This window comes from Bos mutus, chromosome 2, assembly GCF_027580195.1.
Source record: "Bos mutus isolate GX-2022 chromosome 2, NWIPB_WYAK_1.1, whole genome shotgun sequence".
Lineage (NCBI taxonomy): Eukaryota > Metazoa > Chordata > Mammalia > Artiodactyla > Bovidae > Bos > Bos mutus.
Genome location: NC_091618.1, coordinates 50,147,537 through 50,170,152, shown reverse-complemented (window position 1 = coordinate 50,170,152; position 22,616 = coordinate 50,147,537). Strand labels below are relative to the sequence as shown.

Below are 22,616 nucleotides of genomic sequence, written 5' to 3'. Positions count from 1 at the left end.
ATCCTTTATACCTGCTTTTCTGCTGAGTCATCTCATTTTTCTTACCTTTGCCCAAGTAGCTTAGTGAGTTTTAACTTACGAAACTATGGTGGGTTTGAAAATTTTAAAATAATTCAGCTTTGCTGCTAGAAAATGCCTGATACTTATTTTTACTAGTTTCTGAGTAAAACATGCAGGCTCTTAAGCCTATATATAATTTCCAGTTTCAAAACTCACATGTTCTTTGACTAGGAATTGACTATGAAACTTATGGTTCTATGTCCTTATTCCTAAGCTGGGTGGTGATGACCTGTCTGCTAAGGAGCTTTTAGCCAAGTTCATCAAAGGATAGTATAAATCCAAGCTTAATAAACACTAACAGAGCATTGTATTTCATATTCAAATAACTGACAGCCAAACTCAAGCCACACCAAGAAACTGTTCCAGTGACGACACTGTAGCAGAATCTCTCTTACCATTTTGAATGAGGGTTTGTGACCGTGTGAACCTTCCGTGGACAGCTGTCATGTGCAGTGGACTTTTACCATCTTTACTCTAAAAATTGAGAGAGAGAGAGGAAAAAAAACAAAGGGCAAGTAACATCAATCTGAAACATTCCACAGTTTCCAATAGAGTGTATACGATATTGCAGGTTTTTATCTAACATCACATTTTTTAAAAAAAAATTAAGTATAGTTCATTTACAGTGTTGTGTTAGTTTTAGGTATTCAGCAAAGTGATTCAGTATACGTATATATGTTCTTTTTCAGATTCATTTCCATTATATGTTGTTATAAGATATTGAATATAGTTCTCTATGCTATATGATGCTAAGTCACTTCAGTTGTGTCTGACTTTGTGCGACCCCATAGACAGAAGCCCACCAGGCTTCCCTGTCCCTGGGATTCTCCAGGCAAGAACACTGGAGTGGGTTGCCATTTCCTTCTCCAATGCATGAAAGTGGAAAGTGAAAGTGAAGCCGCTCAGTCGTGTCCAACTCTGAGCGACCCCATGGAGTGCAGCCTACCAGTCTCCTCGATCCATGGGATTTTCCAGGCAAGAGTACTGGAGTGGGGTGCCATTTCCTTCTCCAAGGCATGAAAGTGAAAAGTGAAAGTGAAGTCACTCAGTTGTGTCTGACTCTTAGCGACCCCATGGACTGCAGCCTACCAGGCTCCTCCGTCCATGGGATTTTCCAGGCAAGAGTACTGGAGTGGGGTGCCATTGCCTTAGATTCTTATTGTTTACATTATATAACATCACATTTTAAAGAAGCTTAGAGAAATGGAAATTATTCTAGAGAAGAATTGCAGAATTTTTAGTTACACTGACAATTCTTAAACTACCCTGGTTTAAACTGAGGAAATCACCCAAAATGTTTTTTCATCTCCTGTGATCTACTAATAAAAGTTTCCTCCAAGGAGTTTTTTTTTTCCAACTTAAAAAAAATTTAAGTATAATTAATATACAATGTTGTGTTAGTTTCCAGTGTTCATCAAAGTGATTCAGTTATAAATATATATACATATGTATTTTTCATATCTTTTCCACTATAGTTTATTATAGTGTTTTTTCAACTTTTGTCTGTAGTAAATTAAGAAAAGACAAATGATGTATTAACTTGTTTGGTCCTCTTTGGCCTAAAGATGACTAAACTGCTATAAATCATTGCAATTTTCAAAACTGACCTGAAATCCTCCACCATTATCTACATTTTAATTCCACGGGGCTGGGGGCGGGGGGGAGGGGGGAACACTTTTTTTTATTATCGCAAAAAAGAAACATTTACTCCACTTAACTCATTAGGAATCATAGGATTAAGATTTAATGATCAGCTGGAAATGTGCTGAATTTATACATCACTTCTTTATCACTCAAGTTATGACAGCATTCTCTGACATAGGTTAAGCTAAAACATGGAAAATGTACAGAATCTACCCACTAGTCAGCACTGCACCAAATACCAAAGTTCTACACTTTTAATTAAGTATTAGTTGTTTATAGAATTTTCTAAAAACAGTAATACCCACAAAAACATTACTATTACTTTAGACATAAAGTACCCACAACTGCCTCTTGAGAAATTTATATGCAGGTCAGGAAGCAACAGTTAGAACTGGACACGGAACAACAGACTGGTTCCAAATAGGAAAAGGAGTATGTCAAGGCTGTATATTGTCACCCTGCTTATTTAACTTATATGCAGAGTACATTTTGAGAAATGCTGGACTGGAAGAAACACAAGGTGGAATCAAGATTGCCGGGAGAAATATCAATAATCTCAGATATGCAGATGACACCACCCTTACGGCAGAAAGTGAAGAGGAACTCAAAAGCCTCTTGATGAAAGTGAAAGTGGAGAGTGAAAAAGTTGGCTTAAAGCTCAACATTCAGAAAACGAAGATCATGGCATCCGGTCCCATCACTTCATGGGAAACAGACGGGGAAACAGTGTCAGACTTTATTTTTTTGGGCTCCAAAATCACTGCAGATGGTGACTGCAGCCATGAAATTAAAAGACGCTTACTCCTTGGAAGGAAAGTTATGACCAACCTAGATAGCATATTCAAAAGCAGAGACATTACTTTGCCAACAAAGGTTCGTCTAGTCAAGGCTATGGTTTTTCCTGTGGTCATGTATGGATGTGAGAGTTGGACTGTGAAGAAGGCTGAGCGCCAAAGAACTGATGCTTTTGAATTGTGGTGTTGGAGAAGACTTTTGAGAGTCCCTTGGACTGCGAGGAGATCCAACCAGTCCATTCTGAAGGAGATCAGCCCTGGGATTTCTTTGGAAGGACTGATGCTAAAGCTGAAACTCCAGTACTTTGGCTACCTCATGCGAAGAGTTGACTCACTGGAAAAGACTCTGATGCTGGGAGAGATTGGGGGCAGGAGGAGAAGGGGACGACAGAGGATGAGATGGCTGGATGGCATCACTGACTCGATGGACCTGAGTCTCAGTGAACTCCGGGGGTTGGTGATGGACAGGGAGGCCTGGCGTGCTGCGATTCATGGGGTCTCAAAGAGTCGGACATGACTGAGTGACTGAATTGAACTGAACTGAACCCCCAACTGAGAGAATATATTATGTATTCTTTGATTCAGATATTATTTTTAAAACCAAAATGAAATTTATGTAACTGTTATTTTTCTAAGTCTCAGAAGAAATGTTTTCTTAATCCTGGGGTTAAAATACAAGATTTTAAAAGCACAAGTTCATTTTTGTGATGAAACTCATATACTTGTGTTTCAAAATGATTCTTTAAAAAATGCTACAATGGAAAGCAAATAATCACTTAAATATTTCTCATAGTGAACTACAGACTACATGCATCTGAATCATTCAGGGTTCTTGGTAGGAATGTGAATCCTGTGTCCTAGCTCAGATCTACAGAACCAGAATTGATTTCATTTCTAAATTTCACAGCACACTAAAGTTTAGGAGCAGCTGCTTTTGACTGTGGACTGGAATATCTTATAAAACCACAAGGTTGAACAGAATAATTTTTATTATATATCCCATAAGTCTATTCCTTAGACTTAAGAGGAGCTATGTATAATCTGTGCCAAGGGAAGTTAGTCAAAGTTGCTGTTGCTGTTGTGTAGTCACTAAGTCATGTCCGACTCTTTCGAACACTGTGCTCAGTTGTGTCTGACTCTTGGCGACCCCATGGATTGCAGCCCTGCCTGGCTCCTCTGTCCATGGGATTTTTCAGGCAAGAATATGGGGCAGCGGGTGGGGTAGGGTGGGTGTTGCCATTTCCTTCTCCAGGGGATCTTCCCAACCCAGGGATTGAACCCACGTCTCCTACATTGCAGGCAGTCTCCTGCATTGCAGGCAGATTCTTTATCAACTGAGACCCCAGGGAACCCCAACTCTTTTGGTAACTGCATATTGAGTGAAATAAATAATCATTATAGTGAAAGATTCTCAGGTTGATGGGGAAAAAATAGAAATATTAGGATCTTTTCTCTATCTTAATCTTGTATGATTATAGCCTGAATTGAGAAGATTTGGAAAGTAAAGAAAGATGGAAACAAACTTGAGACTTTACTGAAATAATATTTTTTGGGGAAAGGAGCACTAACTGAAAAATAAGAATACGATGCCATCACCAACCACAAAATATACAATGGAGGAGAACTCCTAAAAGCTCTCTGGTTACCGAGTCTGCATCTTGGCTGGGAGAAATGCAGACAATTCAAAAGACTCAAAAGTCTGGGAACCACTTAGGAATGAGGATTTAAGACATATTTCCCTCCAACAAAAAAGTGATGACAGTCCAAGACCCTTAAGGAGAGAGAAAACAGTAATTGTAGAGTTGACATTCATTTGTCCCTAGGTGGTGCTATTTCTTTAAATTTTGCTCCAGTATTTTCTAAATTTAAGATGAAAATATAACTAATTAGCATTTAGTTAAATATACATAAAGCTATAAATACTTCAGTGTTTAGATAATACCTTTATCAATATTTAAACAAGAGTTTTCCATGCCTAGAAAAGAGTTTAAAGGCTAGAGTAACCACCAACCTGGAGGTTACTAAATTGTAGTCAGAAAGCCAAAGCAGGAGTCACTGGTTTCTAGGGAGTACAGTTTATAAAGCTTTCCCCATTACAGAGATAGTAAACACCATACCCTTTTTCTCTTGGAGTGCTTATGCCTTTGGCAAAGGAGCAAACAGAGATGCCCATTTTAGGTAAAATAAAAACGATGGCAATACGGTCAACGGTGATGTTTGCTTCAGATCTATTCTTGAAGATCTTTGCCTGAGCTCATCTATTACTAAGGCCAGTTCTTAGCTGATTCTTTTTTTTCTCATAGAGAGAGAGAGAGAGAGAGATGGGTGGCAAGAGATTGGGCATTAGGAGTGTCATAGCAGTCACTGTGGGGCAGCTTTGTTTATATGCTATAGGTAGAAAAGGAAGTCATTTCAAAAAAGTCATTGAAAACCAATGAAGGTCAAAAAACTAGTACTTTTTATTTAGCTTTTACAAGTTAGAATTAAGAATATTCAGGTTGAGACTAGAAATCCTACTGAGTTTCACTATCTGCCTGAGAAATTTTTCACACACGGGTGGGGGTGGTGGGTTTTTCTTTGCTGCTGCTGGTACTAGAACTTCAGACAGATATAAAACATTCCTTGAATTCTCAAAGGAGAAGGAATGTTCAATTCTCCCACTTATTCTAAGCTTTGCTTTTAGAAAAATATTTCTTCATTTCTAGTCTCCTTAAAAATTCTAGGTGCATTTCCCTACCAGATTTAGGGCATGGAAAATTTTGTTACTTGGAGTAAGAGACTCTCCTATTGACTTGACTTATTTGCCATGGGTCATGAAGCAAAACCAATGAGGACTAAGAATATTTTATGACAAATATCAGTACTCTTTCAGGGCAGTATTCACCATCATCCAAGAAAGATTAATCCTTGAACTAAACGGAGCATTTCAATTTTCTTGACCAATATCCTCAGAAATCCATTCATTTTTTTCTTCCACTTCTAATGCCTTCTTTCTTTGTGTGCTCAGTTATGTCTGACTCTTTGAGACTCCATGAATTGCAGCCTCCCCTGTCCGTAGGACTCTCCAGGCAATGATACTGGAGTGGGTTGCCATTTCATCCTCCAGGGGATGTTCCCAACCCAGAGATCGAACCTATGTCTCCTGTGGCCCCTATACTGGCAGGCGGACTCCTTCCTACCAGCCACCTGGGAAACCCTGCCTTCTTTCTTCATCCTCCCTCAAACCTTCTCCAAACTTAAAATACACAGCTACTCCCCAGGAACCTGAAGGCACTGTGTTCTCCATGCACAGTACCCCTGTTGTCATGCAGCTCAGTGGAGGACAATAAAGCCTTTACAGCTGCGGTTCCCAACCTTTTTGGCACCAGGGACCGATTTCATGGAAGACAATTTTTCTAGGGACCGGGGTGGGGGTGGGAAAGATTTTGGGACAATTCAAGCACATTAAATTTATTGTGCACTTTATTTCTATGATTATTACCTCAGCTCCACCTCAGATCATCAGGGATTAGACCCAGAGGTTGGGGACTCCTGTTCAACAGGATAACGCTAAGGTCAGCTGGAGGAGGGGGCATCAGATATAGTCAGAAAAGGGCTTCCTAACTCAATGGAAGAGCAATCTAATACCTTGGTTTGCAAAAAACTATGTACGGTCAAGTTTTTAATGGTTCCAAAGTGGGAGATGGTACATGGTTACCTCAGACCTTCACCTCCCTGCTTTGCTCACTTCCTCTCCCAAGTTCCAAAGGACATGTCGCTCTTAGTACTTACTCTTGCTTATTTCAATTTCATCTTCAACCTCTGCAATGCAATTATAGAATAAAATTTGGTCCTAGTACACAGAAAGAAGAGAGCTGGTATACTTTAGAAAACTGTGATGGGCTTTAAGTTAAGTGATCTAAGGACCCATGGGCAGAAAAGAATTGAGACCATAGGCAGGTGGAATGTTAGTGACCAGAAGGTAGGCAACCTGGCAATGGTGATTTCTGAACCTATCTTTCTAAGTCATATCCAGTGTAGCCATATGTAACTATCTTCTTTAAAGCTTAGTTTGAAAGCTTCCAAGAAGAGCCTTGAGATGCTACAGAAATAACAACGTGGTCTCTACTAGAGAAGAGAAATTATTTCATATTTCCTCATGTTCTTCCTATTTGCAAAAAACAAGTAAACTGTCAACAGTTTATTGTATAAAGTATTGTGTCTCTATTATTTTATAATAATTAAGCTCTCTGACATCACTATATTCTAAATCAAAGACAGGGCCATGGTCAATTTAAGCAAAACGAGGGGCTTTAAAATGCATGTCAGATACACAGCCTTTCTCTCATCTCCATCATCTTGAAATTTCTCATCAAGATGACACTCTTAGTATTTTGGGAGGACAGAGGAAAACAAAGTGAGCATGTGAATAGGAATTGGCTACACTTCAATATGCTATTTTCTTCGAACTTTGACAAATCTAAACAAATACAAATTGTCTTGCAATCTACAAACACTTTCAAAATCCAAGGGCAATGTGGTGCAGAGAGATAACAACCTCCACTCAGACTGAACGGCTCCATGGAAACATTAGACGATCCATGCATCCAGAGAGAATCTGGGATAACTAATAAAGAGTCAAGAGAATTCATATGTAGATAGAGAAGATGAAGGGAGGCTGAGGGAGAAGGCTAGATTTGATTCAAAATCCCATTTACACAGATTAGATAATACATAAACACAAGTCTAAGACTTTTCTTTTTTTAATGGTGCCTCTTAACCTCTATTGATAATTAGCAGTCTACAGGAAAAAATAACTATTAAAGTAGCTATGTTTCCATGTCCATTTTGTGCAGGAGAAGAAAAGACTGCCATAAACTAAGGTACTATACTTAGTTGAAGTCCCTTATCCAATCTGAACTGGCCACTAACCAGTTATCTGGGAGAAGTAGGTATGTGTGGCAGAAAGTGGCCTTCCAGCTTCAGTATCAGGCACACTGAAAACACCAGTTGGCATGTTTTACAGAGGCAATGGAGAGCATCAGATAACCCTGTGAATCAATTAAGTGAGCCTGGTGAAGATACTTTAATTTCAATAACATTCCTTCCTTTGGAGGATCCACAGTATGTCCCTCAGGCACCAGAAAGGCAAGAAAAGTGTCACAAGTCTTGGGGATACTGGTGGTTGAGCCACCTCTTTGCCTCCTGTCTTCTCACCACCGTCCTCTAGGACTTTAACCGCACATGTTGGCTCCTTCCCCCACCCAGGTCTCTTTGTTGCCACTAAAGACCTCCACATAGGACCTTGGATGGAGCCCCTTTACAAGATCTAGAACTCTGAAATTCTTTTCATCTAGTTTACTTTTTCATTTCCATCTGCATTCTAGCTTCACAAAGACACTACTTCTCCTGTTTCCTTCTCCTATCTTCTCTCTCTTTTCATCTCTTTCTTTAGTTCTTCCTCCTCCTGCTGATCCTGAGAGTAAAGAGCTGATCCTGAGAATAAAGAGTTACTAGAGACCTGCATCCCCTTCTCTACTCGTGCTATGAGGTACTCTCTCCCTAGATGATCTCAGCATTTTCTCCCGGTTTCCACTATCAATCACCTCTGCATGAATGAGGCAACCTATGCATGTTCTTCTGTTCTCCACTGCTCTCCACTATTGGTTTTCTTGTACTGGCTGTATCAAAGGCTCAATATCAGCTTCTCAAGAACTAAACTCACTAGTTTTACCTCCTACGCCTCCTCTTTCTCCTGACATCCTTCTTAATAACAATAATCATTTATGAGAGGGAGGGGATATATGTATACCTGTGGCTGATTCATGTTGATATATGGCAGAAACCAATACAATATTGTAAAGCAATTATCCTCCAGTTAAAAATAAATAAATTTAAAAAACATTTATGGAGTACTTCCTATATGGCCAGCATTGTTCCAAGTAATTTATGTGAGATAACTTTAATCCTCACAACGGTTCCATTTAGAAGATACTATTGTTTCCCTAATTTTACAGATAAACTGAGATGCACAGAGAAGTTGTTTATGACTATATATTTACTAAAAGTCAAGACCAGGGTGAGATTCTAGGCAGTCTCGCCCCAGAACTGGACACTGAATCATTATGCTGTACTACCTACCTCTCCTTAGCCAGATTTCAATTCTCTTCCATCTCCCGTCCAACCAAATCCCATTGATTTCCTCTCTGCAAATCCTCTCCCTTTGTTGACTGTGCCCATTCCCTGTCCTTATTACCTCTTATCCTTTTATCTAGGCCTGTTCTATTGACTTCCAGTTATCCTCTACTTGTCACCTCCCCAGGTCCACTATATCTGAATTTTTTTTTTTAAATGAAAATAGCTTTTTATTCTTTTGGATATGAAAATAACACATGCTCATTGCATCACAATATGATTAAAACAATTATATTGAAAAGGAACTAAAAAACCCAAATCATAATTTTGGAGTGATAACTGTTGCTAGGATATTGATATGTATTTCAGATATTACTCTCTTCCTATGCACATACATAGATGCACACTTTCTGAAATTCAAAAACTGATCATACTTACTTAATGATCTTACATTTTAATATTTCATTGATTACACTGCCAATTTTAAAGGCAAATATTAATGTACTAGTATTATAAAAGTTATGACCAACCTAGATAGCATATTAAAAAGCAGAGACATTACTTTGCCAACAAAGGTCCATCAAGTCAAGGCTATGGTTTTTCCAGTGGTCATGTATGAATGTGAAAGTTGGACTGTGAAGAAAGCTGAGCACTGAAGAATTGATGCTTTTGAACTGTGGTGTTGGAGAAGACTCTTGAGAGTCCCTTGGACTGCAAGGAGATCCAACCAGTCCATTCGAAAGGAGATCAGTCCTGGGTATTCTTTGGAAGGACTGATGCTAAAGCTGAGACTCCAATACTTCGGCCACCTCATGCGAAGAGTTGACTCATTGGAAAAGACCCTGATGCTGGGAGGGATTGGGGGCAGGAGGAGAAGGGGATGCCAGAGGATGAGATGGCTGGATGGCATCACTGACTCGATGGACCTGAGTCTGAGTGAACTCCGGGAGTTGGTGATAGACAGGGAGGCCTGGAGTGCTGCGATTCATGGGGTCACAAAGAGTCGGACACGACTGAGTGACTGAACTGAACTGAACTGATTATAAAAGTATTAGTTTGCATTTCTCTGGTGACTGGTGATACTGAACATTTTTTCATAAATTTAATGGATACTGTATCCTCTCTTTCGTGATCTGCCTTTGTCCATATTTTCTAGCAGATTGTCAGATGTTTTCTTTTTGATTTTTATGAGTTCTTATATATTAAATATGTTAAACCTTTCTTATCATGTATATTGCAGAAAAATTTCTGAGTTGTTCCCCTTTTAACTTTATGTTAAGGTTTTTGCTTCTTTTTTGTTGTTGTTCTGTTATATAAAAGTTTAAAATCTATATGTAGTCATATAAACATATATATATATACACATTTTTCATTTTATGTTTTCTGTCTCTAGTGTTCTGTGGCCAGATTACTGTTCCTAAGCTTCAGTTCTGATCATGTGACCTCCGCAATGACTAGTGGCTTCCATAGCCTATAGAAACCCAAACTCCTTGGCCAGTAGATAAGTGCTCATTCTTGGTCAGGTCACATTTTGGCTTGTTCCTAACTCCTTTCTTTCATATGATTTGCAGTCTGCTCAATCACAATAAACTACTATTCTGAAAATTTGTCTCATATTTCCCCACTATTATAAATTAAATGAAAAAACATAAAAGGATTTTAATAGTGAATAGAGAAGGTCATTAAAATAAAATGATCCAATATTCTTGAAATTAAATCTTGGAAATTACAATTTTTCAAAAGCAGAGACAGAATACACTGGGTCTTTGATTTAGAATTCCTGTGTGTTTGGGAGAAGGAGAGCTGAGGATGAGAACAAGGTCACTTGGGATAAGTCAGGATACTCTGCTACAATCTGAATGCATCCAAGTGATATAACCTGGATCATGAAGGCTGCCTACAGATGTTCCTCTTGGTTATCTGTTAGAGTGAGTGAACTAACAGTTATCTAAAGTTTACCTACTGACACCTCTCAAACCCTTTGCTAATGCCATTCTTTCCATATGGAACATCCTCCCTCAAACTCTATCTCTCTTCATCTCAACTGATATCAATCTTCAGCTCAACAGCAATCTCCAGTTGTAATGTCCAAGCAAAAAGCAAGTCAACACTTCCTTCTTATGGTTTGCAGCATTTTATTAATCCCTCACGTCACTCATGGCATTCTGTCTTGCCTCATGATTATCTGAGTACATTATCTCCTTGCCATACTGTAAATTCCTTAAGGGCACCTTGGAGTATACACCCAGTATCAAACAGAGGACACTAGGTAGTCATCAGTCAGTTTGCTGAGTAAAGGAATTACCATTAAAATCAGATTAGTATCACATAATGGCAGCTACTATCTGGAGTGTACTCCAGAAAGGCATTTGTGAAACTTCTTGGAGGGTCACATGGGTTGGGAACATAACTGATATCATTAGGTTAGGCTTCCTTTTCATTCTCAGCAGCTCTGCTCTATCAGCTCAACATTCACTTCAGTATTAGAATCTGGGCCAAGTCAACATGCCTGAGACCCAGTGTTTACTCTGGTAAATTCACTAAGCAACAAAGGTCACATAACTAGAGTCAGTGCCGTGGCACCACGGCACTGGCACCACCACTGCTGCATAAGTTTCCACCGTGTGCCAGGACAGGATAAGGCTGTGAGAGTCAGGATGCTCGCAGTTATAATTTACTCCTTGTAATTGACAGCAGGTGCTTTTGCTCAGAGGCTCAATACAAAGGTATTTAACACTGAAGGAAGAAGACTGAGAGAGTCCTACCTGGATGTTAACATCCGCCCCGTTGTTTACTAATAGTTCAAGACACAGAGCACCGTGTGTGGAGGCAGCAGCAAAATGCAACGGGGTGAACCCGCTGTTGTTGGGCTGGTTCACATTAGCACCGTAGTCGGTCAGCTCGTTGACTACAGCATCCTGCCCATTGTAGCAGGCCAAGTGGAGAGCTGTGTTTCCATACACGTTGATTTCATCGATCTGCAAATGAGCCCAATATGGGTGATGAAAATCACTGGAGCCAATATACTCCCATTTCCCACCAAAAGCCTACTAGCTGTGCTGGAGAAAGGAAATATCCTTCTGTCAGCGTGATTATTCAGAGCTTACTCTTGCCCCAGGGTGGTCATCCCGGGAAGGCTTTAGCCTGGAGATAAAGATCAGCAAAACATGAGAATGACCAGGCTTTAACTTGTGGGAAGATATTTCTCAGCTAGGTAAAGGGTAAAATGAAATGCAAACCTGTCTCAAAATGCCGTATACCTGTGGCGGATTCATTTCGATATTTGGCAAAACTAATACAATATTGTAAAGTTTAAAAATAAAATAAAATTAAAAAAAAAGAAAAGAAAAGAGCTTGAAACTCAATGGTGAACAGAAGAGGGAAGGTTGGGGGCTGCTCAGAGAGCTGCCGTGGGGCCTGAACTCAGAACCCTCAGGTTTGGCTCTGCTGTCTGACCCCTCTCAAGGCCAAGTTCTGGTGTTTGGGCCGTGTATTTAACCCCTACCTCTCTCCTGCTTTCCCCAGACAGCCATGACTCCTGTGTCTCACCATCACCATCTCAGTACGACAACTTAGTTTTCCTTTCCTCCAGGACAACCTCGCCACTGCTCCTGCCCTGCTACCCGAGGAGATTAGGGTCAAGTCAACTTCTCCAACTCAGCGTGTTTGTCCCTGCCATTTATTCATTCATTTCTGCTTGGAAGCTTCAATTTAGAAGGTTCTAAAGGTGGGATGAGGAACCCTAGCCAGTCTTTTAAAAATGACTGGTCAATATTTATCATATATCATATATGCTTAAATATTTCTCTATGTTGATATAGAAAGTTGGTCTGTTTCTCGTTTTCTACTACTTAGCATATGCCCCGATTGCCCTTCATCAGTTGCCCATGTAAACTAAAAAAAACAGGATGCTAAGAAATGAGGGGTTTTCCCCCTCTTGAATTAAAAGGCAAACAGGATTTCAGAACAACAGAAAACCCACAAATGTACCGTGGGACGATGCCTGAATCATAGCTCACCTCCACCCCCAGATTCAGAAGATGCTTGACAACATTGATCTGTCCGTTGGAGGCTGCGGCGTGCAGGGGCGTATAGCCCTTCTTGTCCTTACATGTCACTTCTGCACCATGGTTAACAAGCAACGCCACGACGTCCAGGTGGCCTTACAAACAAAGCAGCAGAAAACATGGTTAACCTTCCTAGGACAATTTGACAATTCATTCCACCTGAGTTATCACCATCCTCTTTCATTGCCACCAGCATTTTCCTAAGCTATGTGTAAAAGCTGCTGCTGCTGCTGCTAAGTCGCTTCAGACGTGTCTGACTCTGTGCGACCACATAGACGGCAGCGCACGAGGCTCCCCTGTCCCTGGGATTCTCCAGGCAAGAACACTGGAGTGGGTTGCCATTTCCTTCTCCAATGCATGAAAGTGAAAGTGAAGTCGCTGAGTCTTGTCTGACTCTTAGCAACCCCATGGACTGCGGCCCACCAGGCTGCTCCGTCCATGGGATTCTCCAGGCAAGAGTGCGGGAGTGGGGTGCTATTGCCTTCTCCAGTGTAAAAGGTGGTTCATGGCAAATAGCCAGCCTGTCAGGTATCATGTAAATCCTGTGGGAAGAAAGAATATGATTCATATGTGAGCCTTCTCTTTAAGGAGATCCACGCTTATTTACGGATAATGACAAAGTCCTAAAAATATGTTAGAACCAGACACTAAAAAAATTGTGTTAAAATGAAGGCAATGCTTTTGAAACCAATTGCCATTCTTCAATGAAAAGTCTAACAATGACAATTTGGTCTGGAAAAACTAAAGGAAAAAAAAGTCAATTAATCAGAACAACTCCATATGTTAAATCCCATGAAACTGCTACTGTTTCACCCTTTTTTGAACCCACAAAAATGGCACCTTTATATGGTTCAACTTCAAAGTGTTCTCATGAATTACTGACTAAATGGAAAACTAGTTTCAACTCTTGCTGGCATATTTTCAAGACTATTTTTCTTTGTTGTCTATTTTGCTACACATACAATGATAAATGTATCTGACCTTTATTTCCTGACTAAAGATTGTTCCATGCTTTAAGATCATTGCTCTAAACACTGTTGATAACTGAAGGGTAGAAGATGCGTACTGGCTTCAGAGCCTAGAGAGACAGAGAGAGAAAGACAGAGACAGGGAGACAGACAGAGAGGGACAGAGAGACTGGTCTTGGCTAGTGGTGATGCTATCTTAAGCTCTTTGTCCTGGTTTTGACCTTTAGTTCACAAGGACAGTCATCTCTATATGTTTCCCTACTTGCATCCTTATGACACACAAAAATATAACTTAACTTCTTTTAGCAATTTTATACATGTTTTAAGTATATATCGGAGAAGGAAATGGCAACCCACTCCAGTACTCCTGCCTGGAGAATCCCATGGACAGAGGAGCCTGGCAGGCTACAGTCCACAGGGTCACAAAGAGTCGGACACAACTGAGTGATGAACACTTTAAGCTATGTATCAGCCAAGAACAAATGCAAAAGGCCACGTTCTTTGAGTATAATGTCACACTAGCTTAATGTATGCTCTGCCTAAACATCATCTGGGAAAAGATCACTGGCTCCAGTCTGGCAAGGACCATGCAGGCATCTAACTTGTTTCAGTTAATTCAAAAGTCCATTTCACCTTGTAAAAAATGGTAATGCTTGCAAAATCTCAAGGTTCTGTTTTTTAAGCCCCAAAATTCACTCAGACTCATCTATACTCACATAATTTATTTCAGCTCTGCCCCAATCCATTCTTTTTCTCCCTACAATTACCATTATTGTTTTTTATGATAATAAAAGGTCTGTAGGCTTGTTTAAAAGGATTAAGAAAAAGCAAAAAGGTGTTAAAAGGAAACCAAAATCATCCATTTCCTTGAGATATTCAGTTTAATATTTCAGTGTTTAATACATCCCAGACTGCTTTTTCAAGATTGTATTTATTTTAGAGATCTTTTTTACAAAAATGAGGTTGTATTATTTAAACTGTACTATTATATGATCTGTTTTCACTTAACATAGTCACAGAATCTATGTTAAAAAAAAAAAAAATACCGACATCATTGCTGTAGTTACTCCATAGTGTCCTACTGTGTAGATCATCCATAATTTACCACACAATCTCCTGTGTTGTGATGGGCAGTCAGAATGTTTATAACTTGGAGCTGGTAGAATTCTGTCTGCTTTCCTAATTGCAGGATGTTCTCCAATCAGAAACACAAAGGAAGGATCTTAGTTCTACATTTCCCACAAGTCCACACTGAAAATAAACTCTAGGAGGGCTCTCACTTGTCGGGGTACTAGTGTCAACAAACGTGATGAGAAAAGCACAGAAACAGAACATCCGCCTTTGTCTTCTGCACCTGAGCCGGCAGAAACAAGGAGCAAGCCCCAGCTCTGTTGGCGGTGGAGTAACAGAATCACGCACAGTGACTCCAGTCACCTCTACATGCCAGCCAGGATGCTGTCCTTCCTTCCTTCCTTTTTGTTTCTTTCAGGAGTATTTATAAATAAAAAGACAAATGAAATTTACATCCTTGCTTTGCTAGCCAGTCCTCCTTCTTTTTAAAGACTTTATTTTGCTGCCATAAAAAGTTAACATAAGCACAATTTGTGCAGCTTTCCAACCCAGATTGAAATACATTCAATGAAGTCCATGCCATGATTCATCTCTCCTGCTCTTTGTAGGATAAATAAATCCCTGACGAAGCTACTGCCCAACTAGAGTGCTCTATGCATGCCAGTAAAAGGGACTGAATCTTAATTCAATTGGATCCCAAGCTTGACAAGAAGTCAGGCTCACCCAAGAGAAAATCTACATGGTCAGTGAGAAACTTGAAGCTTCATCAGTTCAGATGATCTGCACTTTGCTCTCCATTCATGGAATCCTTACCCATATAAGCTGCCCAGTGCAGAGCACGTCGATCCTTCTTGTCAAACGCATTGATGTTTGCCCCTTTAGCCAACAGTAAATTGACCATCTGAAAGATAACCAAGAAAGAAATCAAATGTATACTCTGTAATGGTGAGCGGTCCTCACCCTCAGCAGGTGATCTGGCCCAACTTAACATCCAATCTAAAGGCAGGTCAGCGATCTGAAGTTCAAAGTAGGAAGATACCTCAGCTAACCTGTGGCATGTGTGTCAGAGGGAAAAACTGAGGTGTTGTCTACTTTTTCAATTTACTGTGGCTCTAAATTTAAAAATAGGCAACTACCTAAGGTTTCTAAGGCCTCAGTGATGAAATTTAGGTTCCATGTGGGGCTAAGAGAGTCTGTGGGGAAGATTCTTATTCCAGTGATGAGGACACTCACCTCCACATGGCCATTCAGAGCAGCATGGTGCAAGGCTGTGCGACCCCCTCGGTCAGAGACATTGACGCTGCTCAGCAGGGGAATGATGACTTCTGCACACTTAACAGCCTTATTGGCTGCTGCCACGTGGAGGGGGGTCTGCCAGTTCTTGTCCCTTGCATTGACATCAGCTGAGTGCTTAATCAATACTTGTACTGCTTCCTAAAATAAAAGCAGAGTTTACAGAGGTCATGGACAAATGTTCAGTCAATCCTTACTGGGTATAAGATGCTTTACTAGACCCTCACAGGCTAGCTCAATGTAGACAACCAAGGTCATATGGGATGAAGACAGAGAGAGTGGCACAGAGAGAGAGTGATTCTACCTCTTTTCTTTTAGGCCAAGAGTGCCAGCACAACTCCAAACCCAATAAAACTTCCAAAGGTTTCCGTTCAAAGCATAAGCTTTCCTTAGGCCAAAGAGACCATGACTAAAAATAAAGTAATGACTATTAAATATTCCTTGAGCCTATTTTAGTGTGAAATGAGTACATGCATTTTTTATAAGCATTCACATGTATTTTTATTATATATTTATTTATTTGGGCCATGTGATGCAGAATGTGGTATCTGACCAGGGATCAAACTCATGCCCACCGTTATTAGGACTGCAGTCTTAACCAGGAAAGTCCCTGTACATGTATTATTAATACTCACTTACTATGTGAAAAACACTACTACAACTATGGAAGACTGAAGGAAACATTAATCAGGCTCTACGCTAAAAAATCCCCTGGAGAAGAAAATGGCAACCCACTCTAATATTCTTGCCTGAAAAATCACATGGACCGAGGAGCCTGGCAGGCTACAGTCCATGGGGACACAAAGAGTTGGACATGACCAAGCACACACATATACAAACACATACACACACAGACCCTAAAAACTAGGTGAGTAAACAATAAAAGAAAAGCTAGATCACAATATAAGTGTGAAGAATTAAATAAGAGAAAAATAGTATTTTTATCAATTCTCATCTCAAATTGTGCAGTATGTAGATGTACAATTGTGATATGCAAAGAAAATATTGGAACATTTATTTAAATTTTATTTCTTTAAAAGGAAAGCATTTTAACTGGTATTTAACTTCCAGCTAGATGTCTTGTTGTTGTTCAGTCCCTCAGATGTGTCTGATTTCTTTGCAAACCCATGGACTGCAGCACACCAGACTTCCCTGTCTTTCACTATCTCCCAGAGTTTGCTCAAACTCGTGTCCATTGAGTTGATGATGCCACTGAACCATCTCATCCTCTGTCACCCCTTCTCTTCCTGCCCTCAGTCCTTCCCAGCATCAGGGTCTTTTCCAATGAGTCGGCTCTTCACATCAGGAAGCCAAAGTATTGGAGCTTCACATTCAGCATTAGTCCTTCCAATGAATATTCAGGGTTGATTTCCTTTAGGATGGACTGGTTTGATCTCCTGGTTGTCCAAGGGATTCTCAAGAGCCTTCTCCAGCACCACAGTTTGAAAGCATCAGTTCTTCAGTGCTCAGCCTTCTTTGAGTACACTGAAATGCACAGTGATAGGACTTCTTGCTGGTCCAGTGGCAAGGACTGCACTCCCAATGCAGGGGGCTTGGGTTCAATCTCTGGTCAGGGAGCTAGATCTCACGTGCTGCAACTAAAGATTCTACATGTTGTAGCTAAAGATCCCACATGCCACAATTAAGACCTGGTATAACCAAATAAATACTATAAATAAAATTTTTTTAAAAAGACACAGTGATAACCTACCAAGTCCATATACAGATTGTAATCTGTTCCTTAAACTAAAACACCCAAAGATGTTTAAGATTTATGCAAGGAATCCACAGATTAAAGATGACAATAACCAATGCAATCATAAATCATGTGAAAGTCACAGAGTTGACACCTCTACTCCGAGTAAAAGTTTTCTATTACCCACATTACAAGGTAAAAGTAATGACAAATTTAATCAGATCTGACAAGAGCTTGGCCCAAACAGAGAAATCATCAGAAGTCTATTATCTATATGGTTATTTAAGACTATGACAAATGAAAAGCCTCTCCCTAAGTACACTGCCTTGAAATATTAGCTAAGATAATAGTTCTTACATATAATTTATAAATAAATGAGATGCATACTCTGAGGACACATGCTGAAAGTTTTGCAGATACATGGCCAAAAAGTGCTGGAGATAACCATTTCAAAGCAATACTAATATTCTTTTCACACAGCAAAATAACAATACATACTGTCACTTTAATACCTTTGCCATGTATATTATTTTACTAATCTTGTATCGATTCCTGCTTTGCATTAAATATTATGTAAATTCAGGATAGACATTTTACAAATTTATACTATAAGGCCAATTCATGAGAAACTTGTTTTTTAAAGGTAACACGATGTGATTGCTTTTAGAGTAACTCTGACTAGGTGACTGAGATATTCCCTAAGAGAGGCCCTACTTTTAAATGAATATTTAAGAATGATTTGCATTGTATACACAGCAATAGTTTAAGCAAAGAAAATATACATGCCAGTTATAGTTTTTACATAAGTGCTTTTATAGTTTAGGAGAGGAAAAACTGTATTCTTAAGTAAACAATACTGCTAAAAATATTTTAATCACAGATATGTCTTGGTTTAGTTTTGTAAATAAAGTTTTACTAAAACACAGCCTCATTTATTTGCTTACATATTATCTATTTGCTTTAAACTGTAATAGCAGAATTGAGTATTCACGACAAAACTACATGCAGCCATCAAAGCCTAAAAATATTTACTGTCTCTACTTGTGGGCTTCCCTGGTGGCTCAGCAGTAAAGAATCTACCTGCAATGCAGGAGATGTGGTTTGGATCCCTGCGTAGGGAAGAACCCCTGTAGAAGGAAATGGCATTATTTCCAAGAAGGAATTATTCTTGCCTAGGAAATCCCATGGACAGAGGAGTCTGGTGGGCTACAGTCCATGTGGTTGCAAAGAGTCAGACATGACTTAGTGACTAAACAACAACAATCTCCCCCTTTACTGAAAAGGTTTGCAGACCACCTGGCCTAGCTCCCTGTTTGAACTGTCACAAAGTACAATCAAATCTGCTTAAAATCAAATTTTATTGTCTACTAGTACAAAAAAATACTGTGCTAAGTCCAAATAGTCTTGTAAAGGAGGGCAGGTCCTATGTCAACATTCACAGGTCTCTGAATTCAGCCCCTGCTATGCAGTGGTGGGTCTATAGTGAGTTTTGTGGGGAACCTTTTGTGGGGCCAAACACACTTACATCGCTCTGCATAATAGAGTGAGAAGCATTGAGAGCTTGGCAGGAAAGTAGAGATGAGGACAGATTGAAGAGAGGACATGGGCCTGCAACCTTGGGCAGAGGTGTACATCTGTGTGGAAACAGAGTAAACCGGCCGAGAGGGAAGAGAAGAACCCCAATGAAAGCATCAGGCGCAGGCTTGTGGACCCAGACAACCAAAACTTGTATCTCCAGGAATTCTGTGGAATCTTTTGGAGAATATTAGACTTTGTACAAGGTGTGGTATGTAGTTTCTAGTCAGTCGTATCTGTTTAGAAGGCTAGGTGCCCTGACCAACAACTGGGTTATACCTAAAAATTTATAAAAGGAAAAGGTTCAAGTTCATTGATCAGACAGAGAGGGGAAAAAAAAAAAAGAATTGGGTTGACTCTAATATATTTCGTTTCATGTGAACTTTAGGTAATTTTCACGTGAGTGCTCATTTTACCTTGATCAAGACTATCCCCAAGAATAAGTGATCAAGACCATCCCCCCAAAAAAAGAAATGCAAAAAGGCAAAATGGTCATCTGAGGAAGCCTTACAAATAGTTCTGAAAAGAAGAGAAGCTAAAGGCAAAGGAGAAAAGGAAAGAAATACTCATCTGAATGCAGAATTCCAAAGAATAGCAAGGAGAGATAAGAAAGCCTTTCTCAGTGATTGGTGCAAAGAAATAGAGGAAAACAATAGAATGGGAAAGACTAGAGATCTCTTCAAGAAATTTAGAGATACCAAGGAAACATTTCATTAAAAGATGGGCACAATAAAGGACAGAAATGGTATGGACCTAACAGAAGCAGAAGATATTAAAAAGAGGTGGCAAGAATATACAGAAGAACTATACAAAATAGATCTTCATGACCCAAATAATCACAATGGTGTGATCACTCACCTAGAGCCAGACATCCTGGAATGTGAAGTCAAGTGGGCCTTAGGAAGCATCACTACAAACAAAGCTAGTGGAGGTGATGGAATTCCAAAAGATGATGCTGCAAAAGGGCTGCACTCAATATGCCAGCAAATTTGGAAAACTCAGCAGTGGCCACAGGACTGGAAAAGGTCAGTTTTCATTCCAACCCCAAAGAAAGGCAATGCCAAAGAATGCTTAAACCACTGCACAATTGCACTCATCTCACACCCTAGCAAAGTAATGCTCAAAATTCTCCAAGCTAGGCTTCAATAGTATGTGAACCGTGAACTTCCAGATGTTCAAGCTGGTTTTAGAAATGGCAGAGGAACCAGAGATCAAAATGTGAACATCTGTTGGGTCACAGAAAAAGCAGGAGCATTTCAGCTCATCTACTTCTGTTTTATTGACTATGCCAAAGCCTTTGACTGTGTGGATCACAACAAACTGTGGAAAATTTTTCAAGAGATGGGAATACCAGACCACCTTACCTGCCTCCTGAGAAATCTGTATGCAGGTCTAGAAGCAACACTTAGAACCGGACGTGGAACAACAGATTCCAAATAGGAAAAAGATTATGTCAAGGCTGTATATCGTCACCCTGCTTATTTAAGTTATATGCAGAGTACATCATGAGAAATGCTGGGCTGGATGAACCACAAGCTGGAATCAAGATTGCTGGAGAAATATCAATAACCTCAGATATGCAGATGACACCACCCTTATGGCAGAAAATGAAGAGGAACTAAAGAGCCTCTTGGTGAAATTGAAAGAGGAGTGAAAAAGCTGGCTTCAAGCACAACATTCAAAAAACTAAGATCATGGCATCCAGTCCCATCACTTCATGACAAATAGATGGGGAAATAATGGAAACAAAGCAGACTTTATTTTCTTGAGCTCCAAAATCACTGCAGATGGTGACTGCAGCCGTGAAATTAAAAGATGCTTGCTCCTTGAAAGAAAAGCTATGACCAACCAAGACAGCGTATTAAAAAGCAGAGACATTACTTTGCCGACAAAGGTCCGTCTAGTCAAAGCTATAGTTTTTCCTGTAGTCTTGTATGGATGTGAGAGTTGGACTATAAAGAAAGCTGAGCATCGAATAATTGATACTTTTGAACTGTGGTGTTGGAAAAGACTCTTGAGAGTCCTCTGGACTGCAAAGGAGATCCAACCAGTCAATGCTCAAGGAAATCAGTCCCGAATATTCATTGGAAGTACTGAAGCTGAAGCTCCAATACTTTGGGCACCTGATGCGAAGAACTGACTCATTGGAAAAGACCCTGATGCTGGGAAAGATTAAAGGCAGGAGGAGAAGGGGACGACAGAGGAGGAGAAGGGGACAACAGAGGATGAGATGGCTGGATGGCATCACCAACTGGATGGACATGAGTTTGTGCAAGCTCTGGGAGGTGGTGATGGATAGGAAAGCCTGGCTAGCTGCAGATGATGGGGTTGCAAAGAGTCGAACATGACTGGGCAACTGAACTGACTGACTTTTGTACCAACACTCACTTTCACAGCTCACAGACATCTAGAATGACCACTACATTTATTTCTCCACTTTTATGAAATGTTTCAACTTTGCCATTTTTCATTTTTTTAAAATATCTACCAAGGTAATGAATTGCAGTTTCACCTTATTTGACAAGAAGGGACTCTATCAAGGAATGCTTAGTTATACAAAGGAGGGGTTCTTGGTTGATTTCCAAGGATTAACCCTTTTTTATTGGGAAAGACCATGATGGACTCATTGGGAAAGACCCTGATGCTGGAAAAGATTGAGAGCAAGAGGAACAGAGGGCAGCAGTGGATGAGATAGTTAGACGGCATCACTGATTGAATGGACATGAGTTTGAGCAAACTCAAGGAGATAGTGAAGGACAGGGAAGCCTGGTGTGCTGTAATTCATGGGGTCGCAAAGAGTTGGACATGACTTAGCTACTGAACAACCCATTTCTGAAATGAAAACGCAAGTAGTAAAAAATGGCTATGGAATCTAATGCACAGAGATACAGGATACAGAATTAGAAAAGGTCTCAAGGGTCATCTGGACTGACCCTCATTTGACAGGCAGCTTCATTTTATAGTCACGATGGCTAAAGATGGTTTGCCAGCCTGGCTGTCTTAAGGGACCCTGCATTTTCTCCAGGCCCAGAGCTTACTCAGTGGACAGTACCAGGCAAGTATCCTGACATAAATACTCTTAAATGTTAATTCTCCCTTACTTATTTACATTTTAAATTCTGAAGTTTTAGCCTGCAAAAATGGATGCATGCATTTAATATAAATGTAAAGTAATATTTTCACAAAAATGAAGCTTTGATTTAAAAAGACTATAATTCCTTTTTTTAAAGTTGCATTTTTATTTCAAAAATTTTAACTTGAAAGCATTTTACCTTGAAGAGGAAGTAATTCTATGGTTATTGAGGGAATCAATGATTTTTGTAATCAAAAGAAG

At 39.9% G+C, this 22,616-nt stretch overlaps 1 protein-coding gene across 5 annotated transcripts in view; it reads right to left on the bottom strand.

Annotated features, from left to right (window-relative positions):
* Positions 1 to 22,616, bottom strand: part of ANKRD44 (ankyrin repeat domain 44) — a 311,092-nt gene that overhangs the window by 103,684 nt on the left and 184,792 nt on the right. For all 5 annotated transcript variants that reach the window (XM_070388779.1, XM_070388790.1, XM_070388784.1 and 2 more), the window contains exons 5-9: positions 15,952 to 16,152; positions 15,532 to 15,619; positions 12,632 to 12,774; positions 11,378 to 11,590; positions 456 to 534 (exon numbers count right to left, since the gene is read on the bottom strand). In XM_070388779.1, coding sequence (XP_070244880.1) covers positions 456 to 534; positions 11,378 to 11,590; positions 12,632 to 12,774; positions 15,532 to 15,619; positions 15,952 to 16,152 — 724 coding nt within the window. The remainder of the gene's footprint in view (positions 1 to 455; positions 535 to 11,377; positions 11,591 to 12,631; positions 12,775 to 15,531; positions 15,620 to 15,951; positions 16,153 to 22,616) is intronic.